This window comes from Apium graveolens, chromosome 2, assembly GCF_009905375.1.
Source record: "Apium graveolens cultivar Ventura chromosome 2, ASM990537v1, whole genome shotgun sequence".
Lineage (NCBI taxonomy): Eukaryota > Viridiplantae > Streptophyta > Magnoliopsida > Apiales > Apiaceae > Apium > Apium graveolens.
The window spans coordinates 280,017,023-280,037,137 of record NC_133648.1 but is presented as its reverse complement, the minus strand read 5'-3'; the positions used below and the strand labels follow the sequence as shown (position 1 = coordinate 280,037,137).

The following is a 20,115-nucleotide window of genomic DNA, read 5'->3' as shown; positions in this document are numbered from 1 at the left end:
GATGCGGTTTTAAATTTTTGAAAATCACAAAATCGGAACCGCATCTCGCAACATATATTTATAATAAAATATATTTCCAAAAATGTAGTTGATATCATATAAATTAATAAGTATACATATTTATTAACTAATTTTAGGTTAATGTTAAGACTTCGTTCATAAGATTTACGATCATTATAAAATATATAACGAAACAAATGAAAAATGTAATCAACATGTAAATTTTTTTATCCGTTTCTTTTTTCTTCTCTCTCGCCTCCACATTTTTGTATATTTTAAATATCCTTGCTCCACACGGAGCATTAGTTTATATTTTATTTTTGAATGTAATTTATCACGTAACTTAAACTTCAATTTATTAATATTCCGAATTTATTTTTTGCAAATTATTAATTATTTTAAAATAAGTGGTTGAGCCGCAAACCGATGCGCAATAACCGCAAATTCGCAACCGCAATTGACGCGGTTAACCGCAACCACAAATGTGGTTGCGGATTACAATTTTCTAAAACCACTCTTCACGGTTTGGTTCGACTTTTACCCCAAAACCGATCCGATCCGAACCGCGTACACCCCTAGTTTAAATTGAATGAAAAAGGGTTATGCAACGGCCCGCACTTTCCGGACTATTAATTTTAAATCGAAACTAAAACAAAATACAATTTACTAATTCAAAATCTATATTACAAAGGTGACTATTACAAAAACGCAGCTAATGAAAGCCTAAAAGTCAATCACCTCCAAATCTAAGGCCCTAGAAACTCCAATGTTATCCAACTCGAATCTTATACGAAACCTGAAGTATAAAAGGGGTGAGCTACAAAGCTCAGCAAGTACAAATTGACTAACTATTTTACCGGAAAACAATGGGTGTTTTAATAAAACGATTTTTCTCAAAATATTATTAATTTTGTAAAATATTTTCTAAAATATATCCAACCCAAAGTTTTATATTTTAAAAATTCAGAATTTAAAACAGAACATAGCAGATTTTATAAAAGATCATAACAGAACGAAACGATAATTCTAATAAATACCACAGTCTTGATCTACGACCACATTTTACCAGTATCCGACATTTAATTCTTATTCTTATTCTTTATACCACACTTTGCCAGTGGTCGGCATCAAAATTTAATAATTACGCGCCCTTAATAGATATCTATAGTTGCACACCTGTGCGCCTAATAAAGGTATCTAAGGCTAGTTCCGGAACTATAACGTAAATTACGAACAGGTTCGAAAACGTAGAGACTGAGTTTTAAAAGATTCTCGTATCTTATTTCTTATACAGTTTGAAACAGAATTCTTATATCTTATACGAAATTCGAAAATCAGAGTAGCAAAATTTTTCCGAAAATAAAAATAAGCCAAAAAGTACTTAACTCAAAGCGTGATCAGAACTGACTTTACTCTTTTTGGCCCTCTAAACGATTTTACCTTGAAAAACCCGAAACACGAAAGTTGTAGAGAACGAAAAGAGCTTTCCGAAAAGCCCCGAATCATCAAATTCTGACTTACGATCAATTTTCTACGAATTTTACAAGATTTCTGATTTCTATGGCTTTTTACCCTACGAATTTTATGAATAAAAATGAGGAAGACGAATAGATCTATTTATAACTATACAAAACTCTATATCTTAACCTACAAGTTATCCATATTAGAATCTGATCCAAATTTTAGGCCCATTACTCTAATTCAATTTTTAAATCCTAATCTTAATCAAATTTTAATACTTTTTTCTATTATTCTATTATTAATCGATATCTAAAAATTAGGGATATTACATACTACTCTCCTTAAAAGAATTTGGTCCACAAATTCACAACAATCCTAAAGTTCGTGAAGCATCTACCCCTTGATCTACCAACGGTCAAACTATGGTTCACAAGATCGAATCCTAGGGAATGTACTAGTCTCATACCTAATACACTCCGAAGAACATCCTGCTCTGATACCAATTGTGACAGCCTGCACTTCCGGACTATTAATTTTAAATCGAAACTAAAACAAAATACAATTTAATAAATCAAAATCTCTATTACAAAGGTGACTATTACAAAAGCGCAGCTAACGGAAGGCCAAAAGTCAATCACCTCCAAATCTAAGGCCCTAGAAACTCCAATGTTATCCAACTCGAATCTTATACGAAACCTGAAATATAAAAGAGGTGAGCTACAAAGCTCAGCAAGTACAAATTGACTAACTATTTTACCGGAAAATAATGGGTGTTTTAATAAAACGATTTTTCTCAAAATATTATTAATTTTGTAAAATATTTTCTAAAATAAATCCAACCCAAAATTTTATATTTTAAAAATTCAGAATTTAAAACAGAACATAGCAGATTTTATAAAAGATCAGAACAAAACGAAACGATAATTCTTATAAATACCACAGTCTTGATCTACGACCACACTTTGCCAGTACCCGACATCTAATTCTTATTCTTATTCTTTATACCACACTTTACCAGTGGTCGGCATCAAAATTCAATAATTACGCGCCCTTAATAGGTATCTATAGTTGCACACCTGTGCGCCTAATAAAGGTATCTAAGGCTAGTTCCGGAACTATAGCGTAAATTACGAACAGGTTCGAAAACGTAGAGACTGAGTTTCAAAAGATTCTCGTATCTTATTTCCTATACAGTTCGAAACAGAATTCTTATATCTTATACGAAATTCGAAAATCAGAGTAGCAAAATTTTTCCGAAAATAAAAATAAGCCAAAAAGTACTTAACTCAAAGCCTGATCAGAACTGACTTTACTCTTTTTGACCCTCTAAATGATGTTACCTTGAAAAACCCGAAACAGGAAAGTTGTAGAGAATGAAAAGAGCTTTCCGAAAAGCCCCGAATCATCAAATTCTGACTTACGATAAATTTTCTACGAATTTTACAAGATTTCTGATCTCTATGGCTTTTTACCCTACGAATTTTATGAATAAAAATGAGGAAGACGAATAGATCTATTTATAACTATACAAAACCCTATATCTTAACCTACAAGTTATCCATATTAGAATCTGATCCAAATTTTAGGCCCATTACTCTAATTCAATTTTTAAATGCTAATCTTAATCAAATTTTAATACTTTTTTCTATTATTCTATTATTAATCGATATCTAAAAATTAGGGATATTACATACTACTCTCCTTAAAAGATTTTAGTCCCCAAATTCACAACAATCCTAAAGTTCGTGACGCATCTACCCCTTGATCTACCAACGGTCAAACTATGGTTCACAAGATCGAATCTTAGGGAATGTACTAGTCTCATACCTAATACACTCCGAAGAACAGCCTGCTCTGATACTAATTGTGACAGCCTGCACTTCCAGACTATTAATTTTAAATCGAAACTAAAACAAAATTCAATTTAATAATTCAAAATCTCTATTACAAAGGTGACTATAACAAAAGCGCAGCTAATGGAAGCCCAAAAGTCAATCACCTCCAAATCTAAGGCCCTCGAAACTCCAATGCTATCCAACTCGAATCTTATACGAAATCTAAAATATAAAAGGGGTGAGCTACAAAGTTCAGCAAGTACAAATTGACTAACTATTTTACCGGAAAATAATGGGTGTTTTAATAAAACGATTTTTCTCAAAATAATAATAATTTTGTAAAGTATTTTCTAAAATATATACAACCCAAAGTTTTATATTTTAAAAATTCAGAACTTAAAACAGAACATAACAGATTTTATAACAGATCAGAACAGAACGAAACGATAATTCTTATAAATACCACAGTCTTGATCTACGGCCACACTTTTCCAATAGTCGACATCTAATTCTGATTCTTATTATTTATACCACACTTTGCCAGTGGTCGGTATCTAAAGTTCAATAATTATGCGTTCTTAATAGGTATCTAAAGTTGCACACCTGTGAGTCTAATAAGGGTATCTAAAACTAGTTCCAGAACTATAATGTAAATTACGAACGGGTTCGAAAACGTAGAGACTGGGTTTCAAAAAATTCTCGTAACTTATTTCTTATATAGTTCGAAACAAAATTCTTATATCTTATACGAAATTCGAAAATCAGAGTATCAAAATTTTTCCGAAAATAAAAATAAGCCAAAAAGTACTTACCTCAAAGCCTGACCATATCTAAATTTACTCTTTTTGACCCTCTAAACGATGTTATCTTGAAAAACACGAAAGTTGTAGCAAACGAAAATAGCATTCCGAAAAGCCCAGAATCATCAAATTCTGACTTACGATCAATTTTTTACGAATTTTACAAGATTTCTGATTTTTATGGCCTTTTACCCTACGAATTTTATGAATGAAAATGAGGAAGACGAATAGATCTATTTATAACGATACAAAACCCTATATCTTAATCTACAAGTTATCCATATTAGAATCTGATCCAAATTTTAGGACCATTGCTCTAATTCAATTTTTAAATCCTAGTCTTAATCAAATTTTAATACTTTTTTATATTATTCTATTATTAATCGATATCTAAAAATTACGGGATATTACATACTACTCTCCTTAAAAGAATTTGGTCCCAAAATTCACAACAATCCTAAAGTTCGTGACGCATCTACCCCTTGATCTACCAACCGTCAAACTATGGTCCACAAGATCGAATCCTAGGGAATGTACTAGTCCCATACCTAATACACTCCGAAGAACAGTCTGCTCTGATTTCAACTGTGACAGCCTGCACTTCCGGACTATTAATTTTAAATCGAAACTAAAACAAAATACAATTTACTAATTCAAAATCTTTATTACTAAGGTGACTATTACAAAAGTGCAGCTAACGGAAGCCCAAAAGTCAATCACCTCCAAATCTAAGGCCCTCGAAACTCCAATACTATCCAACTCGAATCTTATACGAAACCTGAAATATAAAAGGGGTGAGCTACAAAGTTCAGCAAGTACAAATTGACTAACTATTTTACCGAAAAACAATGGGTGTTTTAATAAAACGATTTTTCTCAAAACAATAATAATTTTGTAAAATATTTTCTAAAATAAATCCAACCCAAAGTTTTATATTTTAAAAATTCAGAATTTAAAACAGAACATAGCAGATTTTATAACTGACCAGAACAGAACGAAACGATAATTCTTATAAATATCACAGTCTTGATCTACGGCCACACTTTGCCAGTAGCCGGCATCTAATTCTTATTCTTATTATTTATACCACACTTTGCCAGTTGTCGAAATCTAAAGTTCAATAATTACGCGCCCTTAATTGGTATCTAAAGTTGCACACCTGTGCGCCTAATAAGGGTATCTAAGGCTAGTTCCAGAACTATAGCGTAAATTACGAACTGGTTCGAAAACGTAGAGACTAGGTTTCAAAAGATTCTCGTATCTTATTTCTTATACAGTTTAAAACATAATTCTTATATCTTATACGAAATTGGAAATCAGAGTATCAAAATTTTCCCGAAAATAAAAATAAGCCAAAAAGTACTTACCTCAAAGTTTGATCAGATCTAAATTTACTCTTTTAAACCTCTAAATGATGTTGTCTTGAAAAACCCGAAACACGAAAGTTGTAGAGAACGAAAAGAGCTTTCCGAAAAGCCCAGAATCATCAAATTCTGACTTACGATCAATTTTCTACGAATTTACAAGATTTCTGATTTCTATAGTTTTTTATCCTATGAATTTTATGAATAAAAACGAGGAAGACGAATAGATCTATTTATAACGATACAAAACCCTATATCTTAACATACAAGTTATCCATATTAGAATCTGATCCAAATTTTAGGACCATTATTCTAATTCAATTTTTAAATCCTAATTTTAATCAAATTTTAATACTTTTTTCTATTATTATATTATTAATCGATATCTAAAAATTACGGGATATTACATGTTAAGAGCTAATGAAAAAAAAAAGTAGAATTGCTAAATTTTTGAAGAGAAGTTAGGAAATTGTTGGAGACAATTATATAAAAAAAATTCAAATTTTAACTTACAAGACTATAAAGAGGAGTTGTTAAAATCGCTCTTAGTAAATTAATATATTTTTGAAAGGGTCAATTTCCAAGATACAATTAATACCAACGCTATATTTTATTCATAGTTGGACATGAAAAAGATACAAAATGGGGTAGGAGTGGGAGGAAATAAATATTTTATTGATAAATAAATGTTAAGAAACTGGAACTAGCTATTAAGTTTCGGGAAAGAAAATAGGCTATTAATTTTTTAAAGAAGCCTGTACTAGGCTGTTGTAAAATGATACTGGTAGATTCAGATACCCCCTCCTATAGTCCTATGTTTAAAAGTATAGTCTAATTTTATTATTTTATATATTTTTCTCCCTCCACTATCTTTTGTTGTTCATGAATTTAATTTTTATTTAATAATAACCAAATAATTAAGAGTTATATGAGTTGAAGATACTTTTAAAATGAATTTTAAATTCAACAACACTTCTGATATATATTTTTATTGTTATTATACAATTAAATTTAAGAGTGAAGAAAAGAAAGAGAAGAAAAAAAAGATTAAAAATATAGGAAAATAAATATTTTACTCATATAATGAAATATTTTGAAGGTACAACTAAAAAACAAAAAAACTTTGAATTTAAAGAATCATTTGTAACTTCCCCATTCGATTGTAAAGAGTTGAAATAATTGGTATGATTATTAACAATAAACAAACAGCACAGGCAAGTCACAAGTATGTCAGAAGTATCCGATCCCCTGTTATAAATTGTGAATAGTTATTCATGTCGGGTGTTGAAGAGGATCACACGAAGAGTCAAGCTGAGTATTGCAAAAACTAGTACTCCGTATATAATGACAATTGTATAAAAGTTAGGTTACATATTATGTGTATAAAAATCAGATGTGCATTGCTAAACTCGTCCATCAACCAATACTTTAACGTGTCAAAATTTTGTAGTTGTTCCATCTCAATCCTCAGCTCCTCTATATTTTCTATCTTTCCCTTAAACTATTACAAATATTTTCAGGGCTCACTGCAAAATTTTCAAGCTTTGTTCTCTCAGGTCACTACACTTTCTTCCTCTCTCATTTTCTTACTTTGGGTGAATGACTCTTGATTTTTTTCACTTAAAATAGTTGAGTTTGTATATGGTGATCACTTTTTTTGATGTTATAGAATTGTATATGCTTCTTGTTGTTGTCTGATTGCAGTGGTTTTCTTGAGTTTGTGAGTTGTCTGAGCTAATTGGATTGAAGTATTGTATTGTCTTGGATTGTTGACATCTGGTTTGGGTTTAAAGTAAAGAATTGAAATTTGTATTATTATTCGAAACTCTGTGTTGATTCATTTATCCTGATTTTGGTTTGTATACAGTTGTAAATTTAGTTATAATTGAAATGACAAATCTTTATACTGAAGTTGTAATCGATATTACTCCTACTGCAAGAAGTACAAGGGCTCTTTCCTTGTAGATCACCAGTTCTTGCTAAAAAGAATGAATGGAGTTAATATGGTTGTTATTTTCTGTTGGGTGATTCACCAACCCCTGCACCATATTCTCACTTTTTTAGGGAAAAAATTAGATATACATTTAATATTCTAATATAATTATAAGCCAAAACTGGAATTTATCCGTTTTCATATATTGCCTTTGTAATCTCCATGTACTTAGCTTATCTAATGGTCCTTGCTTGGGTAAAAAACTTTTCTTTCTTCCAAACCACATGTTAGATATTTCCAACTGAATTCGGTTCTTGATTATATTTCCACAACTGGATTCGGTTCTAGATTATGGTTTAAGTGCTCATGGACAATATGGTTGGAAACGTGTGAACAAAGGCTAGTTTTAATGCTATTTACGGATAAGCTATTTTTTGGGCTTTTTTCTGGGATATGAAAATAAATTTGAAGGATTGAGTTGCTTGGAAATATTTAAAAATTTGTATAGCATCACTTGTTCCTACTTAAGCACTTTTCTGTTTGCAGTTCTTCCCTTTCATATATTTATTTTATTGTCTTTGATCTGTTAGATATTTCAAACAGTGTCATCTATATTCATCAACGTGACATATTGTTCTTATCTGAATCTCTATTAAATATAGTTCATGTCATATTTTATTTTTAAATTTGTTCTGTTCTGGTAGGTTATTGCTTGATTGTTGAGTTGGCAACTCATTCCTTACTGGCATGATGCCTTGTTATTAAAGTATAAACTTTTGGAACGTTTATTATGCTTGAAGTTGTCTTACATATAATCCTTTTGGTACGTATTAAAAACCAACTGCTAAATTATGAATTACTTGCTCGCCTTTAAATTCATGTCCTATTTTATGCCTCTCCCTTCTGCTTTTACAGTCATTCCGGGTCAAGAGATCGAATTTAAACAATAATTGAGGAAAGAAAAGACCGAGAGGAAGGGAAGTAACTATAGAACAGAGACTCAGAGAGCCTCCATGATTTTAATGCTTTCCCAGTGATTTACTCTGAAGGACAAGGCAGAAACAGAATTGATATGAGGTGATTATCTGCTTCCCTGTTTATTCTCTTAACTATTGATTTTGTACTTTCTCTTTTACACTCATGTATCGGTAAGCTGTTGCTCCCACCCCTCCATAGCGCTGCCACCACAATCCTCACCAGCCCACACCCCTTGCCCAGATGCCTGAAAATTAAATTTTCTTCTGTTGTCCTGGTAAATAAGTTGATATATTATTTCCTAATGAAGTGTTTTTAGACATAGCAACATTAAAAGATCAAGTTAAATTCATCATACTACACCTGCTTTCACATGGAATTTCCAATGCTTGGGAAATCAATACTTGTACAAATTGAACTGGATGAGGTCTCCTTGGTTCTTTTTTTTAGCTTCTTAATCTTACAGAACTTTCACTGACATTCACAATATACCTGATGTTATATGTATCTCGGCCTGTTCAAATTTTCAAATTGTCATTTTTTCTATATCCGTGTACTCTCTGGATGGTTTAGGTGATAGAACCTAGCTATTAGATAAAGCTAAAGATAAATCCATCATAATGTTGTCATATATAACAGGATTCTTGAACTACTATAATAAGATGACCAAGTGATTAGAAAACATTTTTAGTTTCTGAAGATGCCCGAAGCCGATGTATATGTATAAAAATTATGCAGTGTGCTGAAATAATAGCTGTGCTTCCCACTATCTGCAAAAGGGGGTACAAGTTCGCATTTTGACAGGCCAGTTTATGATTGTAGCTGCAGTTCATTGGAGCTGCATGCTCACAATCAGTTTGATGGTGCTATTTTTAAAGTTACTACAGTAAATTACACTTTGTACCCAATTACTGGGTTCAATTATGTTATTCAGCCATAATAAACTTTGGTATCACAATTGAGGAATATATGAATAGGGGAGACATTTTTCTTGGGTAGCATACTTTCGCATTTTTAAGGCAAATCTCTTGTCCTTTGTTTTTTTTTTCAGATAATACACGATCTTTGACAATGTCAGATAAAACGATAGCTTCATTAAATAGCGATCTCTATTATGATATATTGAGGCGTTTGGATGGTGCTAGCTTGGCTAGTGCAGCATGTACTTGTGCATCCTTCTGTTCTATCTCAAAAGAAGAGGTATTGTGGGAAAATGTGTGCTCCAGTCTGTGGCAGTCAACCAACAGGGATGATGTCAAAAGTTTGATAAAATCCATTGGCGGATTCAAAAAATTCTACGCAGATTGTTTCCCCCTTCTTGTAAACAAAGAAGTTCCAGAGTTTCATTGTAACAGTTTTGTTGACTATCCTGATGAACTGACTGAGGCTGAATACTATGGTGACATAGACGAATTTGAGAATGTTTCACCATCTGATTTTGCCTCTATCATAGATATTAGATATAAAGATGAGACAATTTGCTCGAAAGTCCTCTGGGGTATTCCTAATGCAAACGGATTCAATGGATGGTTTTCCAACTGTCCATTTCGAATTGATCTTCTAGCTTATTCAGATAGAAACGATGACGATACTGGTGAAGTTACTCTGTCAGAGACTGATGGTTTGCCACCAGTAATGTCAATGGAAAGGGAGAGGAAAGATGGGAAGCTCTGGCAAGAACTTCGTGCTGGAATCCAACTCAGTTGGATTATGGTGAACAGAAAACTAAAGCAAGCTGCCAATTTATCAAGTTTGATTCCTATTGGTGGGCAAAGGCATTGGCCCACAGACAAGGATTTCTTAATACGCTTTGGATCCGTTCTTCCTTCCAAATATATTCTTCCATGGCAAGTAGTAGAATGCATCCTTTTGATGAAGTTCAGAGTGATATACGGCAATGGTACAGGCGAAGTACAGACAAATTTGAAGTTAACAGAACTGAGCATGCAATTGGGCGACGTGGAGGGTGCTCATGTTAATGGTAGAAACAGTTTACTCATCCTTAAAGAATCCCTGGGCTGCCCTAGGAGCAAGAATTACAGCGAGGTCCTGGAATCTTATCACCTATTCTCAAAAGCACAGAGTGAACTAAAAGAGGAGAAAATGAGAAATGAAAGCATGTTAGATAGACTTTGTATACTGAGTGGGATTACTGCATTTGCCATATTTTGTTATTATATGTTATGAACTGGCAAGGAATGGTCTATTTAAGCTGAAAAATGTAAGCGTGTATATGTCCATGTAATCTTTATTTTTAAAATTCCATTTTGATCTTTTAATAAGAAACCTGCTTATTCGGTTATGTATGTATCTGTGAAATTTCTCTGGTGCGTGCTTCAGTATATAGTTTGAGTTACATGATAGAGGAATTCTTGAAACTCTTAGCTTGTTTCTCTGTTTGATTGGATAAATATATTAACTTCCAGGCTGTTTCTGCTTGCACGTTTAACCTCAACTCAGTTGAGTGTATTTTTGGAGGTTCGTGTTACTCGCATATAAGTTTCTTTAGTCATAACATAACTTTTTATATAATAAGACCAAAGAAGTGTACATCATTCCCTCATATTTCTACCGAGTTTAGTGATCTTCGGTTATTATGAAACATTTGCTACAAATCCTGTGGAACCTCTAGCAAAAGATACTTGCGGATAAGATAAAAAGAAATTACATGAGAATACTCTGTAGTCTGTACTTCAACAAGAATACAAAGCTAGGACTAAACATCGAGGTCAGGTACAACATATTTATCAAAGAATCCTGTGATGAGTTATGACCTCACTAATGTCTAAAGAAATTAATGCTTTACATTCAGATTTTTACTGCAAGTTAATTTCACATCATTAACCAAGTACTGTTCTCCGGAAAAAAAACATAGAGAACCTATGTAGTTGCTCATACTCCAGGGTTGTCAGGAGTTTGAACCATTATTCTCCAATAGTGCAAGAGAGAGCGACTGTAAAATCAACTAATCACTCTTCTGTTGGTGATGTCCTGCAAGCCATGCCCTTGATAACATGCCGGCACTGGAACCTGATAAGAAAAAACTAATTATATGCACCCTAAATTTTTGTCAGTCACTTCTTACTTCAAAGATATATAATAGTAAAGCACACTTGTTAAATATCTGCTTAACCATCCTACAAATTCCCCAACCCAGTCTAAGCAAAATGAAGATAATTTGTAATTGACACTAAACTGCAAGTAGACAATTTCATACACAGCTAAAGAATTTTAATGTCCAGTTAACAACTAATAATTTCGGATGGTATATGAATGCAGCACATTCCCAGCCTCCAGAATACAAAAAACAACTTATGATTACTATAAACAAGCTCTAATGGTAAAATCTCTGTAATGTACAAACAATAAAATCTCGAAGTATTATGACAATATGAACTTTTATCCAAAATAAGATGAATGGTACAGTGCAATAAACTCAAAGTGGTGAACAAAATGATTTTTGATTTATTTACCAAACACGTCAAAATTTAAGAGCAAACCCTAAGAACTGAAAATAATACGTCACTTATTGAGAAGTTAAGAATTCACTTATAATCAATTTAATAGTGAAATTGGAAACAAGATATGTGGTTGAACAGACGAACATTCTAAAATGTTCAAAACATTCATACCAGATTAAATCATCTGAATTTGTATCTACCGAATCAGTACAGCTTGCGATCAGGGAACCAAGATGTGGAGCATCGAATTCCCTATTTTGGTTTCTGCACTTAAATCTCAGTCTTAACGGCAGTATCTGCAAAAAAAATTATCACGGTACATGGTGTGACTATTAATTTATTAAAAAGCAACGATGAGCCTGAGCTCGAAGCTATGTCCTAAACTAATAAATAGTAACATTTAGAATTAATGGACACTGCAAGAACTCTTAAAAGTTGCTAATTACAAACAAGACTATTACTCAATTATATAGGGAATAAGTTTATTTACTTGGTAACAGCCATGGTATAAGTGTCATTAGTTACCTTCTTGTTGTATCTGAAATCTCGCTTGGGAAGAAAATGCACAGGCTGACTGAAAGAAGCGGGAGCTTTGACCAACAGGAACAACTTGGTAGGGCCTAAAAACAACATTTTCACTTAGGTCGTAACAATCCACATGTTAAGCAATCTTTACAAACAAGACCCTAACATATAACCTGCATAAGAATTTGATCCAGCATTTTTTGAGACCAGAGTCCTAATAGCCTGTTCATTCCGTCTAAGACACGTTAGTGTGAATAGTGCAAGTACAATACAACGATAATTTAACACAGAATTCTCCGACCTTTCTAGAAAGGCCTTCTGCTGCTCTGCTTTTCGAAAAATCGCAATCAATTCCTGATGCAACCTTTCCGTGTGAAAAACACAGCTCGTAAACATGTTGAGGCCGCACTGAACTCGATCCAAGAACCAAAATGACTCCCTTAATATCAGGGATCTCACTGATCACCAGCTGTAGAGCACTTTGAATGTTAGACACATTTTTTATCAGCTTTTCGAATTTCTTTATTCCCATTCTCACTTCTCTCTTTTTTCCAGCATGCACTCTTCTCAGAGATGCCTTCATATCCGGTTGCTCCATAATTTCATCCTATAAGTGAAGTTACTTAGGCCATGAAGACAAATTCCAAATGCCATAAAATAAACTTTTCCCACTAAAAATTAACATACCAAATCCTTATACTCTGTATGTAGCGCATCAAATTCAAGACTAATATCCTGCAAAATGCTGCCAGGAGAAAAAGAATGGAAATAAAAGAAACATAGAAACAGCCATCGCGTAGTCACAGTTCAAACTTCAAAACAAATCCCAATTCAAAATTGCTTGGGGAATTGAATCATATATGTGAAGTAATAACTTATCTGGTTAAATCAATTAAACATATGTAGATAATATCATTCCACGGAAATATAACCAAGTGTTAGAAAATGTAAAGTGAAAGAAGAAATTGAAAATTAAATCAGGCTTTGAAATCCAGTAGGGAAATATTAAGCAAAGAGCCTAAAAGTATTCTCGAGAAAGAGCTAAGAATTAAACAACTTCACTATACACTAATTAGTAAATATGAGAGATCATTCTTCATCATAAAAGTCAAAATTCCAATGAAATTTGTATGCCATCGTAAAAGTACATTTAAACAGACACTAAACAGATTGAGCTAGGGAAGTACAACGAGAAACGTAAACTTGACCTAGAAACATCATTTGCTCAATTAAAAAAATGCCTAACAAAACTTAAAACCAATAATCCTAAATCCACACAAAACAAAAATGTAAGCTCAATATATCAATTACTTTATCGAAAACATATCGAGCTCACAATAACATAAATAACAAAAAAAAAATCCAATAAAATGCACACTTCTATACTATATATGAACAAAGGGGGACGTACGAAGGTATCTGCTGATGCATAAAAAGCACGAACCCTACAACATCAATCACAACGTGATAAATGATACATCTGTTAAGAGACTCAGACGCCGTCTCCACATCGGTAAATTCGATTTCCGACCGTCCTTGTCCTTCCATCTCCGGCAAATTTGAAATTGGATTTGGGGGGCTGTTTGTTTGGGCCTTTTTAGCCCACTACAAGTTTTGATTTTCATCCAATAAACAAAAATCAAGTGGTGTGTTTTTTTTTAAAGTGAAAATTATTTTTTATATTTTGCAAAAAGAAAAAGAAAATTATTATATGATTTTTTTGCACTGAAAATTTAATCTACTTGTAATTTTAAATATAAACTCTTTATTTGTTGTTTGTGCATTCTTTGTAATCTGGATCGTAATCATGTTTTTTTTTGCTATCTATGGATAAAAAAAAAATAGTAAGCAAAATCTACGAAAAAGATCATGTTATCCTAATCCTATCAAATTTTTTATTTTTTTTAAAAAAGAAGGAATTATTTAGGTCCAGTTTTGTGGAGTTTTGTGTATTGAGAAGTCTGAACTCTAAAAAGGAAGGAAATTTAAGGTAGGAAGAGTATAATTAAAGTTCCATACTGTATATAACCCAAAAATCAGATTATTAATCCGATACCAAAAATCTAACCCTAAATCTTGTATAAATATGGCTTGTCACAAGTCGTTTAAAGACAAACACATCTTAGATCTCTTGTTCTCAAAATTGCTTTCCACCATTAACATTCAGGTTTCAAGTTGCTTACTGTCCGTGTATATATATCATCATATTCATATGTATGCACCATTAATCATTAACATGCATGCAGTAATCTTACATCAAAAGTGTGATTATCTTAATTAGTTTGTACTTTGCAGTTTGCATGAAGCAAATTGGCCATTACATGTATTATTTGTCTTTCTTTCTCCATCTATTACTCTGTAGTCTGTACTAATCAAATACACTGTTATACACTGTAGAAAAGAACCAGCTAGAAAAAGAACAGGGCCTAGTTTCCCCATCTCATCCTGAACAATTCATCACCATGGCAGAAAAGGTATGTCAATTTTCCTCCATATATTGCCTTGCGGTAAGGTTAGTTTGCAAGATATTTAAATACTCACGCACATATGTTGAGTTTGGAATCCCTGATGTCTGGTTACCAAGGGAAGAGGGATACTAGGCTACAAAACTAGATTGCAAGGGATGTGCGGATTTTATATATTGATAGTTTTGATAATTGTATCAGTATCAAACGAATGCATGCCATTGTGTATCAGTTCTTTGTTATGTTTTATTTTTTTTTGGATCATGATATTTTAATTTTTTGAACTAAAGATAATTTTATTTTTCTGAATATCTTCTGGGGAACGTGTAACAGGTTGTGACAATGGTGTTAAACACGACCAACTTGGAGTGTTCTAGCTGCTACAAAAAGCTCAAAAAAGTCTTCTGCAAATTCCCTCGTTAGTCCCACCTTTCTATTACTCTGTTTTCCTGCTTCTTAACTAGGCCTGTAAAAGATTTTAAACAATTGTCATACTAGTTGTTTTATTTGCGTGAATTTATGGTGAGATATTTGAATATATATGGTATTGATTGGTTTTATGGAAACAGAAATTAGAGACCAGGTGTATGATATAAAAAATTGCAAAGTCACTATCAAGGTCTTGTGCTGCAACCCTGAGAAGATCCGTGACAAGATTTGCTGCAAAGGTGGCAAGGTTATTAAAAGTATTCAGATTGTAGATGATGCTCCCGAGAAGCCTAAGGAAGCTGAAAAACCTAATGAGGCAGAGAAACCTAAAGCCCCTGAGAAGCCCAAAGAAGCAGAAAAGCCCAAGCCACCAACTGAAGAAGCCAATGTCCCGCAGGCTCCTGAACCTGTTCAAGGTTATCCACCTATGTCTATGTATCCAAATGGCGCATGTTGCGGGCCGTGTTCCAGGGGCTATGGTGGGGAGCCATGTTATCAAGGGTACGGACGGCCTGTTCCACCACCCGGTCCATGCTATGGACCAGTTACGCCACCTGGTCCAAGTTACGATTATGGATATGGGCACAGTAGGAGCAAATGTTGTGTGAACACTGATTACTTCAGTGACGAAAATCCACAAGGGTGCATAATCATGTAGACGTTCTGCAATGTCAGTTTTATAGCCCCTGGACTTCTCCAATTAACATTTGTTTTATGTTCTTGTAGTATTATGTTATGGTTGCAGTTATGTGAGTTTTTTTAGAGGCAATGATAAAAAGCTTTATAGTAAGAAAAATGTATATGATTATAATAAGGTCAGTTACCAAATGGTTTGTTGACAATGAAATTATTAAGTTACAGATTTTAAAATTTGATTATGATAGAAGTTCCAATAGTTGTTATCTTGCATTACTTTTTGGTTTTATAATCTCATGCATCCGTCTATGTTAATCTTTACATTATAGGGGGTTGTTTGATTTGAGAAATAGGATGGAATTAGTATGGAATTGAAAGAGTATATGGTTGACCTAAGATTCTTGATATAGGTATTCGATTGACTGGTGTAATGAATAAATTTAATTAATTTTTTAATTTATTATTTTTATTAATTTTAAAAAATTAATTTAACTTTAATTTTATATAATTATGATTTATTGATTTAATTTTGTGTTAAACATCTATTATATATATATATCAAGTTTTGGGGAAACATTTTATTCGTAATTACTATTTTACCCCTGTATTTTATTAAATATTAAAAATTGTTGTTTTGGATGAGAATCGAATCCAAGTCAAGTATTTGTAAATTTTGTATATCAATCACTTGAGTTAGAGACATATTTGTGTAACTATTGATAACATTAAGTATTGAGGTAGAGGTTATTTATTTACACTGTGTGTTACTCTATACTTAATTTGATATTTATTTTAATATATCTATAAAATATAATGATTTTAGGTCTGATTAATTAACTCATTTCTATATGCTAGCTTTATACCAGGGCAAAACAACAAGAGTATATATATTTTAATTGTACAACTTTTTATTTATAGTTAAATTTAGAGTTCATAGACAGTTTTAATAATTTTTTTCATTTTAAACCCAAATTTCTTGTGTAACATAGCCAACTTATTCTAATCAACGAACCGAATCACGATCTTCTAATCATAATGCCTATTTATACTAATTTTATAAAAGAATAATGTAGGATATTCATAAGCATAAAATATACAATATCGACAGACGAACATTCGATAAATAAATAAACTCATCAAATAAATTAATAATCTCGGTAAATAAAAAAAATTATATTCCCGAATGTATTCATTCATCGAGATTTTATTGTACATATGTTTGTGACTGTTCTAGAGATGAGCAAACCCAGAACAAAAACTGAAATCGAAAGCAAGACCGAACAAAACCGAACCAAACCGCACCATTAAAAACCGAACCAATTAATAACCAAACCCAATAAAAACCGATCTGATAATATGGTTACAGTTTGATTTTAATATTTTTTAAACCGAGTACAAACCGACCGAACCAAACCCTTCACAAATTTTCAACACATCTGTAATTCACAATTGATTGATTACCCTCCATTTTCATTACTTTGGTAATTTGATTGATTACTTTTTTATCATTAAAATTGACGTATAATTTATATATGTCTTACAATACAGTCAAATAATCATGTTTATCCCAACATGAGCAAAATGTCAAGGTGATAGGCCGGTACAAAAATAATTTGGTACTTTTTTTAGTCATCTATGGAAGGAGGTCGTAAAGAAATAGATTTGAAACGAAAAGATTTAAAGAAAAAAAATTTTCTCTTTACCAAAATATATGTATATCCATTCACGATCTTATAATAAGAGTAGAGGATCATTCCCTATGAATCGATAATTAGTTAAAAATTATGAATATAAAATTATATTTACGAATAAATAATTTAGAATCAATTTATACCCCCGTAAGCATATAATATGTTACGTCGAGTATGCCGTAAATTGTTTGGGGGAAGTAATTAATACCGCTGATATTTGAACATGGTGAGAAGATAATTTTTTTTTAAAATAACGCACATAACGACCATCGTCCATTTCACAATAATTTTAAAATTTTCATTACTGTTAAAAACTAAAAACATCTCGGTATGAAATGTTTAGCTACCATCATTAATAATAATCATGCTATATTTCAATGATTTGGATCAATTCTTATTGCATAGTTACTTCAAATCATTTATTTTAAAGAGTAAAATGTTCGGTAAAGAAAATTAAAATAATATTTTCCTTTATACTAAAATCACTTTAAATATTACACGTTCTTACATATTTTTTTATAAACATACCCATATTCTTCAGCTACAAATATTTGTAAAATATATATAATAAATATTAAAATATTTAAAAATTAATAGATTGGAATTGCCCGTGCCTTACACGGGTTTGGAAGCTAGTTTACACATAATTGTATAAACAATAAAAAATATATTCAATTTTTCATACCCATATTTCATACACACCTCCCCACTAACAAAAACTCTTAATGATATTATCTTAGTGATATTATGGGTTTGGAGGATTAAATTTGATATGACCAAAACTCAAGCCTCAACCAAACGAGCCTAAATGTTGGCATATGTTAAAGTTTTGGAATCAACAAAACCAATTATTAACATGACAAAAATAAAGTGAAGATTGTGGTAAAATAAGAAACAATTGCAGTTGCTCTGTACAAATTTTAAGCAAATTCCTAGAATCAGTTTGCGCCCTGCTTCCTTCGTAATGATCAGACTTAACTACTCCATATCACAGAAGTAGGCTCCAGAAGCTGTGACAAGGGCACCTATTTCCCAGGAAAGAAACTATCATAAGAAAGATCCCTTGTCCATGTGATCCAAATGTACAACATCAACTACAAGATGTTAATAGCATAAATGGATTATAAATGTTTTATCTACCTGCTACGAATTTCAATATTAGAGGAAAAACCTTATTGCGGAATCTACAATTTTAGAGGAGATTAAAACAAATTTGGGTACAAAAGATGTCAGACGTTGCATGCATCTTAAGGCCAGAGAAGAGTTGTAGAAACTGGTTAATCTCACATGGAGCTTTGTTTGAGTCTTTAAGACTCTTCCCTCTGGTTCCTGTCAAACATAAGGCTCCAAAACAACCAGCCAATCTTCCAAGTGGCCCTCTGGTGGACAAAGACTCTTAATTTGTGTTGTCTTCTTTTTTCATGGGAAGAGTGGAAGGCATATGGGGAAAAGATTGGTTAAACCTTTCTTAGCATTTCCTCAGGTAGACACGGTGGAGTACACGACAACATATTTTTGAAGACCTTGACAGCTGAGAGAGTAAAAATGAGAGGACATCTATTACCAGAAATGGAACTATGAAGAAAAGAACAATTCCTCGCGCAAGTGATCCAAGATATACAGCATTAACTAAAAGAAGATGCGCATAGCAGGAATGGATTATAAATTCTTTATCTACCTGCTACAAACTGCTAAGTTCTTCGACACAATCCATCCAATTCCCAGACGCACAGCCTCTTTCTTAAGTGTTAACCAATTGGCCCTTTATTGGCATGACACCTGGCTTGCTTAAAAGTGCTCATAGAGTACACGACTTTGTGACATGCCTTCTCAAAGAAAACAACCACAGTTTCCACTTCGGCGGGCCTTCTCTAGGTAACTGGGATTTTATTTTTAATTGTGATCCTGATGATAACGTCCACTACATATTGAGTAAAAATTTCACCAATTATCACAAAGGCCGTGAGTTTGGAGAGATTTTTGATATTCTTGGAGACAAGATCCTTAATTCTGAAGGTCACTTTCGGGAAGTTAATCGGAAAACTACCATGTCATTTCTGAAACATGCCCGGTTTTTTTATTATGTTACGAAATAATTTGAGGGAAAAATGGAGAAAGCGCTAATTCCACTACTTAGATCATGCACCGAAGCATGGAATTGAGGTGGATTTGCAAGGACATATTTCACAGAGTAATTTACCTTCTTTTTTCGTGTGAAATAATAGAGAGGACATAAAAGCAGATCAAGTAAATTTAAACCAACAACCAAACAGTAAAAATGAAAATATCTTAGCAAAACAAATTATTTTAATAATGGAATTATCCAATAAAAATGTTATTATTATTACAAAGTCACCAATCTAAAATTGCAACACTAAAAACAGGAGAATCTGAACGAATTCAAAACTTTCAAAAGAATCCAAAACTATGCCTGAGCGCAAAATAAAATAAGTGAAGTGAACATGTCCTTAGAGAGAAAAGAAGAACAAAACTGTATTCGAAGTAAAATCAAAGCTTGCAAAACACTCTGGTCAGTAAGA

General features: G+C 32.4%; 3 protein-coding genes across 5 annotated transcripts; 2 read left to right on the top strand and 1 right to left on the bottom strand.

Moving 5' to 3' along the window:
• The first annotated feature begins 6,727 nt into the window (after positions 1-6,727).
• Positions 6,728-10,670, top strand: LOC141708531 (putative F-box protein At2g36090). Of its 3 annotated transcripts, XM_074512197.1 has the most exons (4): positions 6,728-7,016; positions 8,098-8,216; positions 8,309-8,470; positions 9,420-10,670. In XM_074512197.1, exon 4 carries the CDS (start codon positions 9,440-9,442, stop codon positions 10,553-10,555), a length of 1,116 nt encoding a protein of 371 aa, XP_074368298.1. In that variant the 5' UTR covers positions 6,728-7,016; positions 8,098-8,216; positions 8,309-8,470; positions 9,420-9,439; the 3' UTR covers positions 10,556-10,670. The 3 variants fall into 3 exon arrangements, with proteins under 3 accessions (XP_074368298.1, XP_074368300.1, XP_074368299.1); XM_074512199.1 differs by lacking the exon at positions 8,098-8,216; XM_074512198.1 differs by lacking the exon at positions 6,728-7,016 and having other exon boundaries at positions 7,023-8,216.
• A 327-nt stretch (positions 10,671-10,997) lies between these two features.
• Positions 10,998-13,978, bottom strand: LOC141706326 (uncharacterized). Its single transcript, XM_074509114.1, has 7 exons — positions 13,766-13,978; positions 13,042-13,099; positions 12,656-12,961; positions 12,528-12,576; positions 12,355-12,449; positions 12,001-12,125; positions 10,998-11,398 (listed from the first exon to the last, which is right to left on the bottom strand). Exons 1-7 carry the CDS (start codon positions 13,900-13,902, stop codon positions 11,338-11,340), a joined length of 831 nt encoding a protein of 276 aa, XP_074365215.1. The 5' UTR covers positions 13,903-13,978; the 3' UTR covers positions 10,998-11,337.
• A 1,183-nt stretch (positions 13,979-15,161) lies between these two features.
• Positions 15,162-16,005, top strand: LOC141706325 (uncharacterized). The gene is made up of 2 exons (XM_074509113.1): positions 15,162-15,237; positions 15,389-16,005. Exons 1-2 carry the CDS (start codon positions 15,162-15,164, stop codon positions 15,904-15,906), a joined length of 594 nt encoding a protein of 197 aa, XP_074365214.1. The 3' UTR covers positions 15,907-16,005.
• Positions 16,006-20,115: the final 4,110 nt, after the last annotated feature.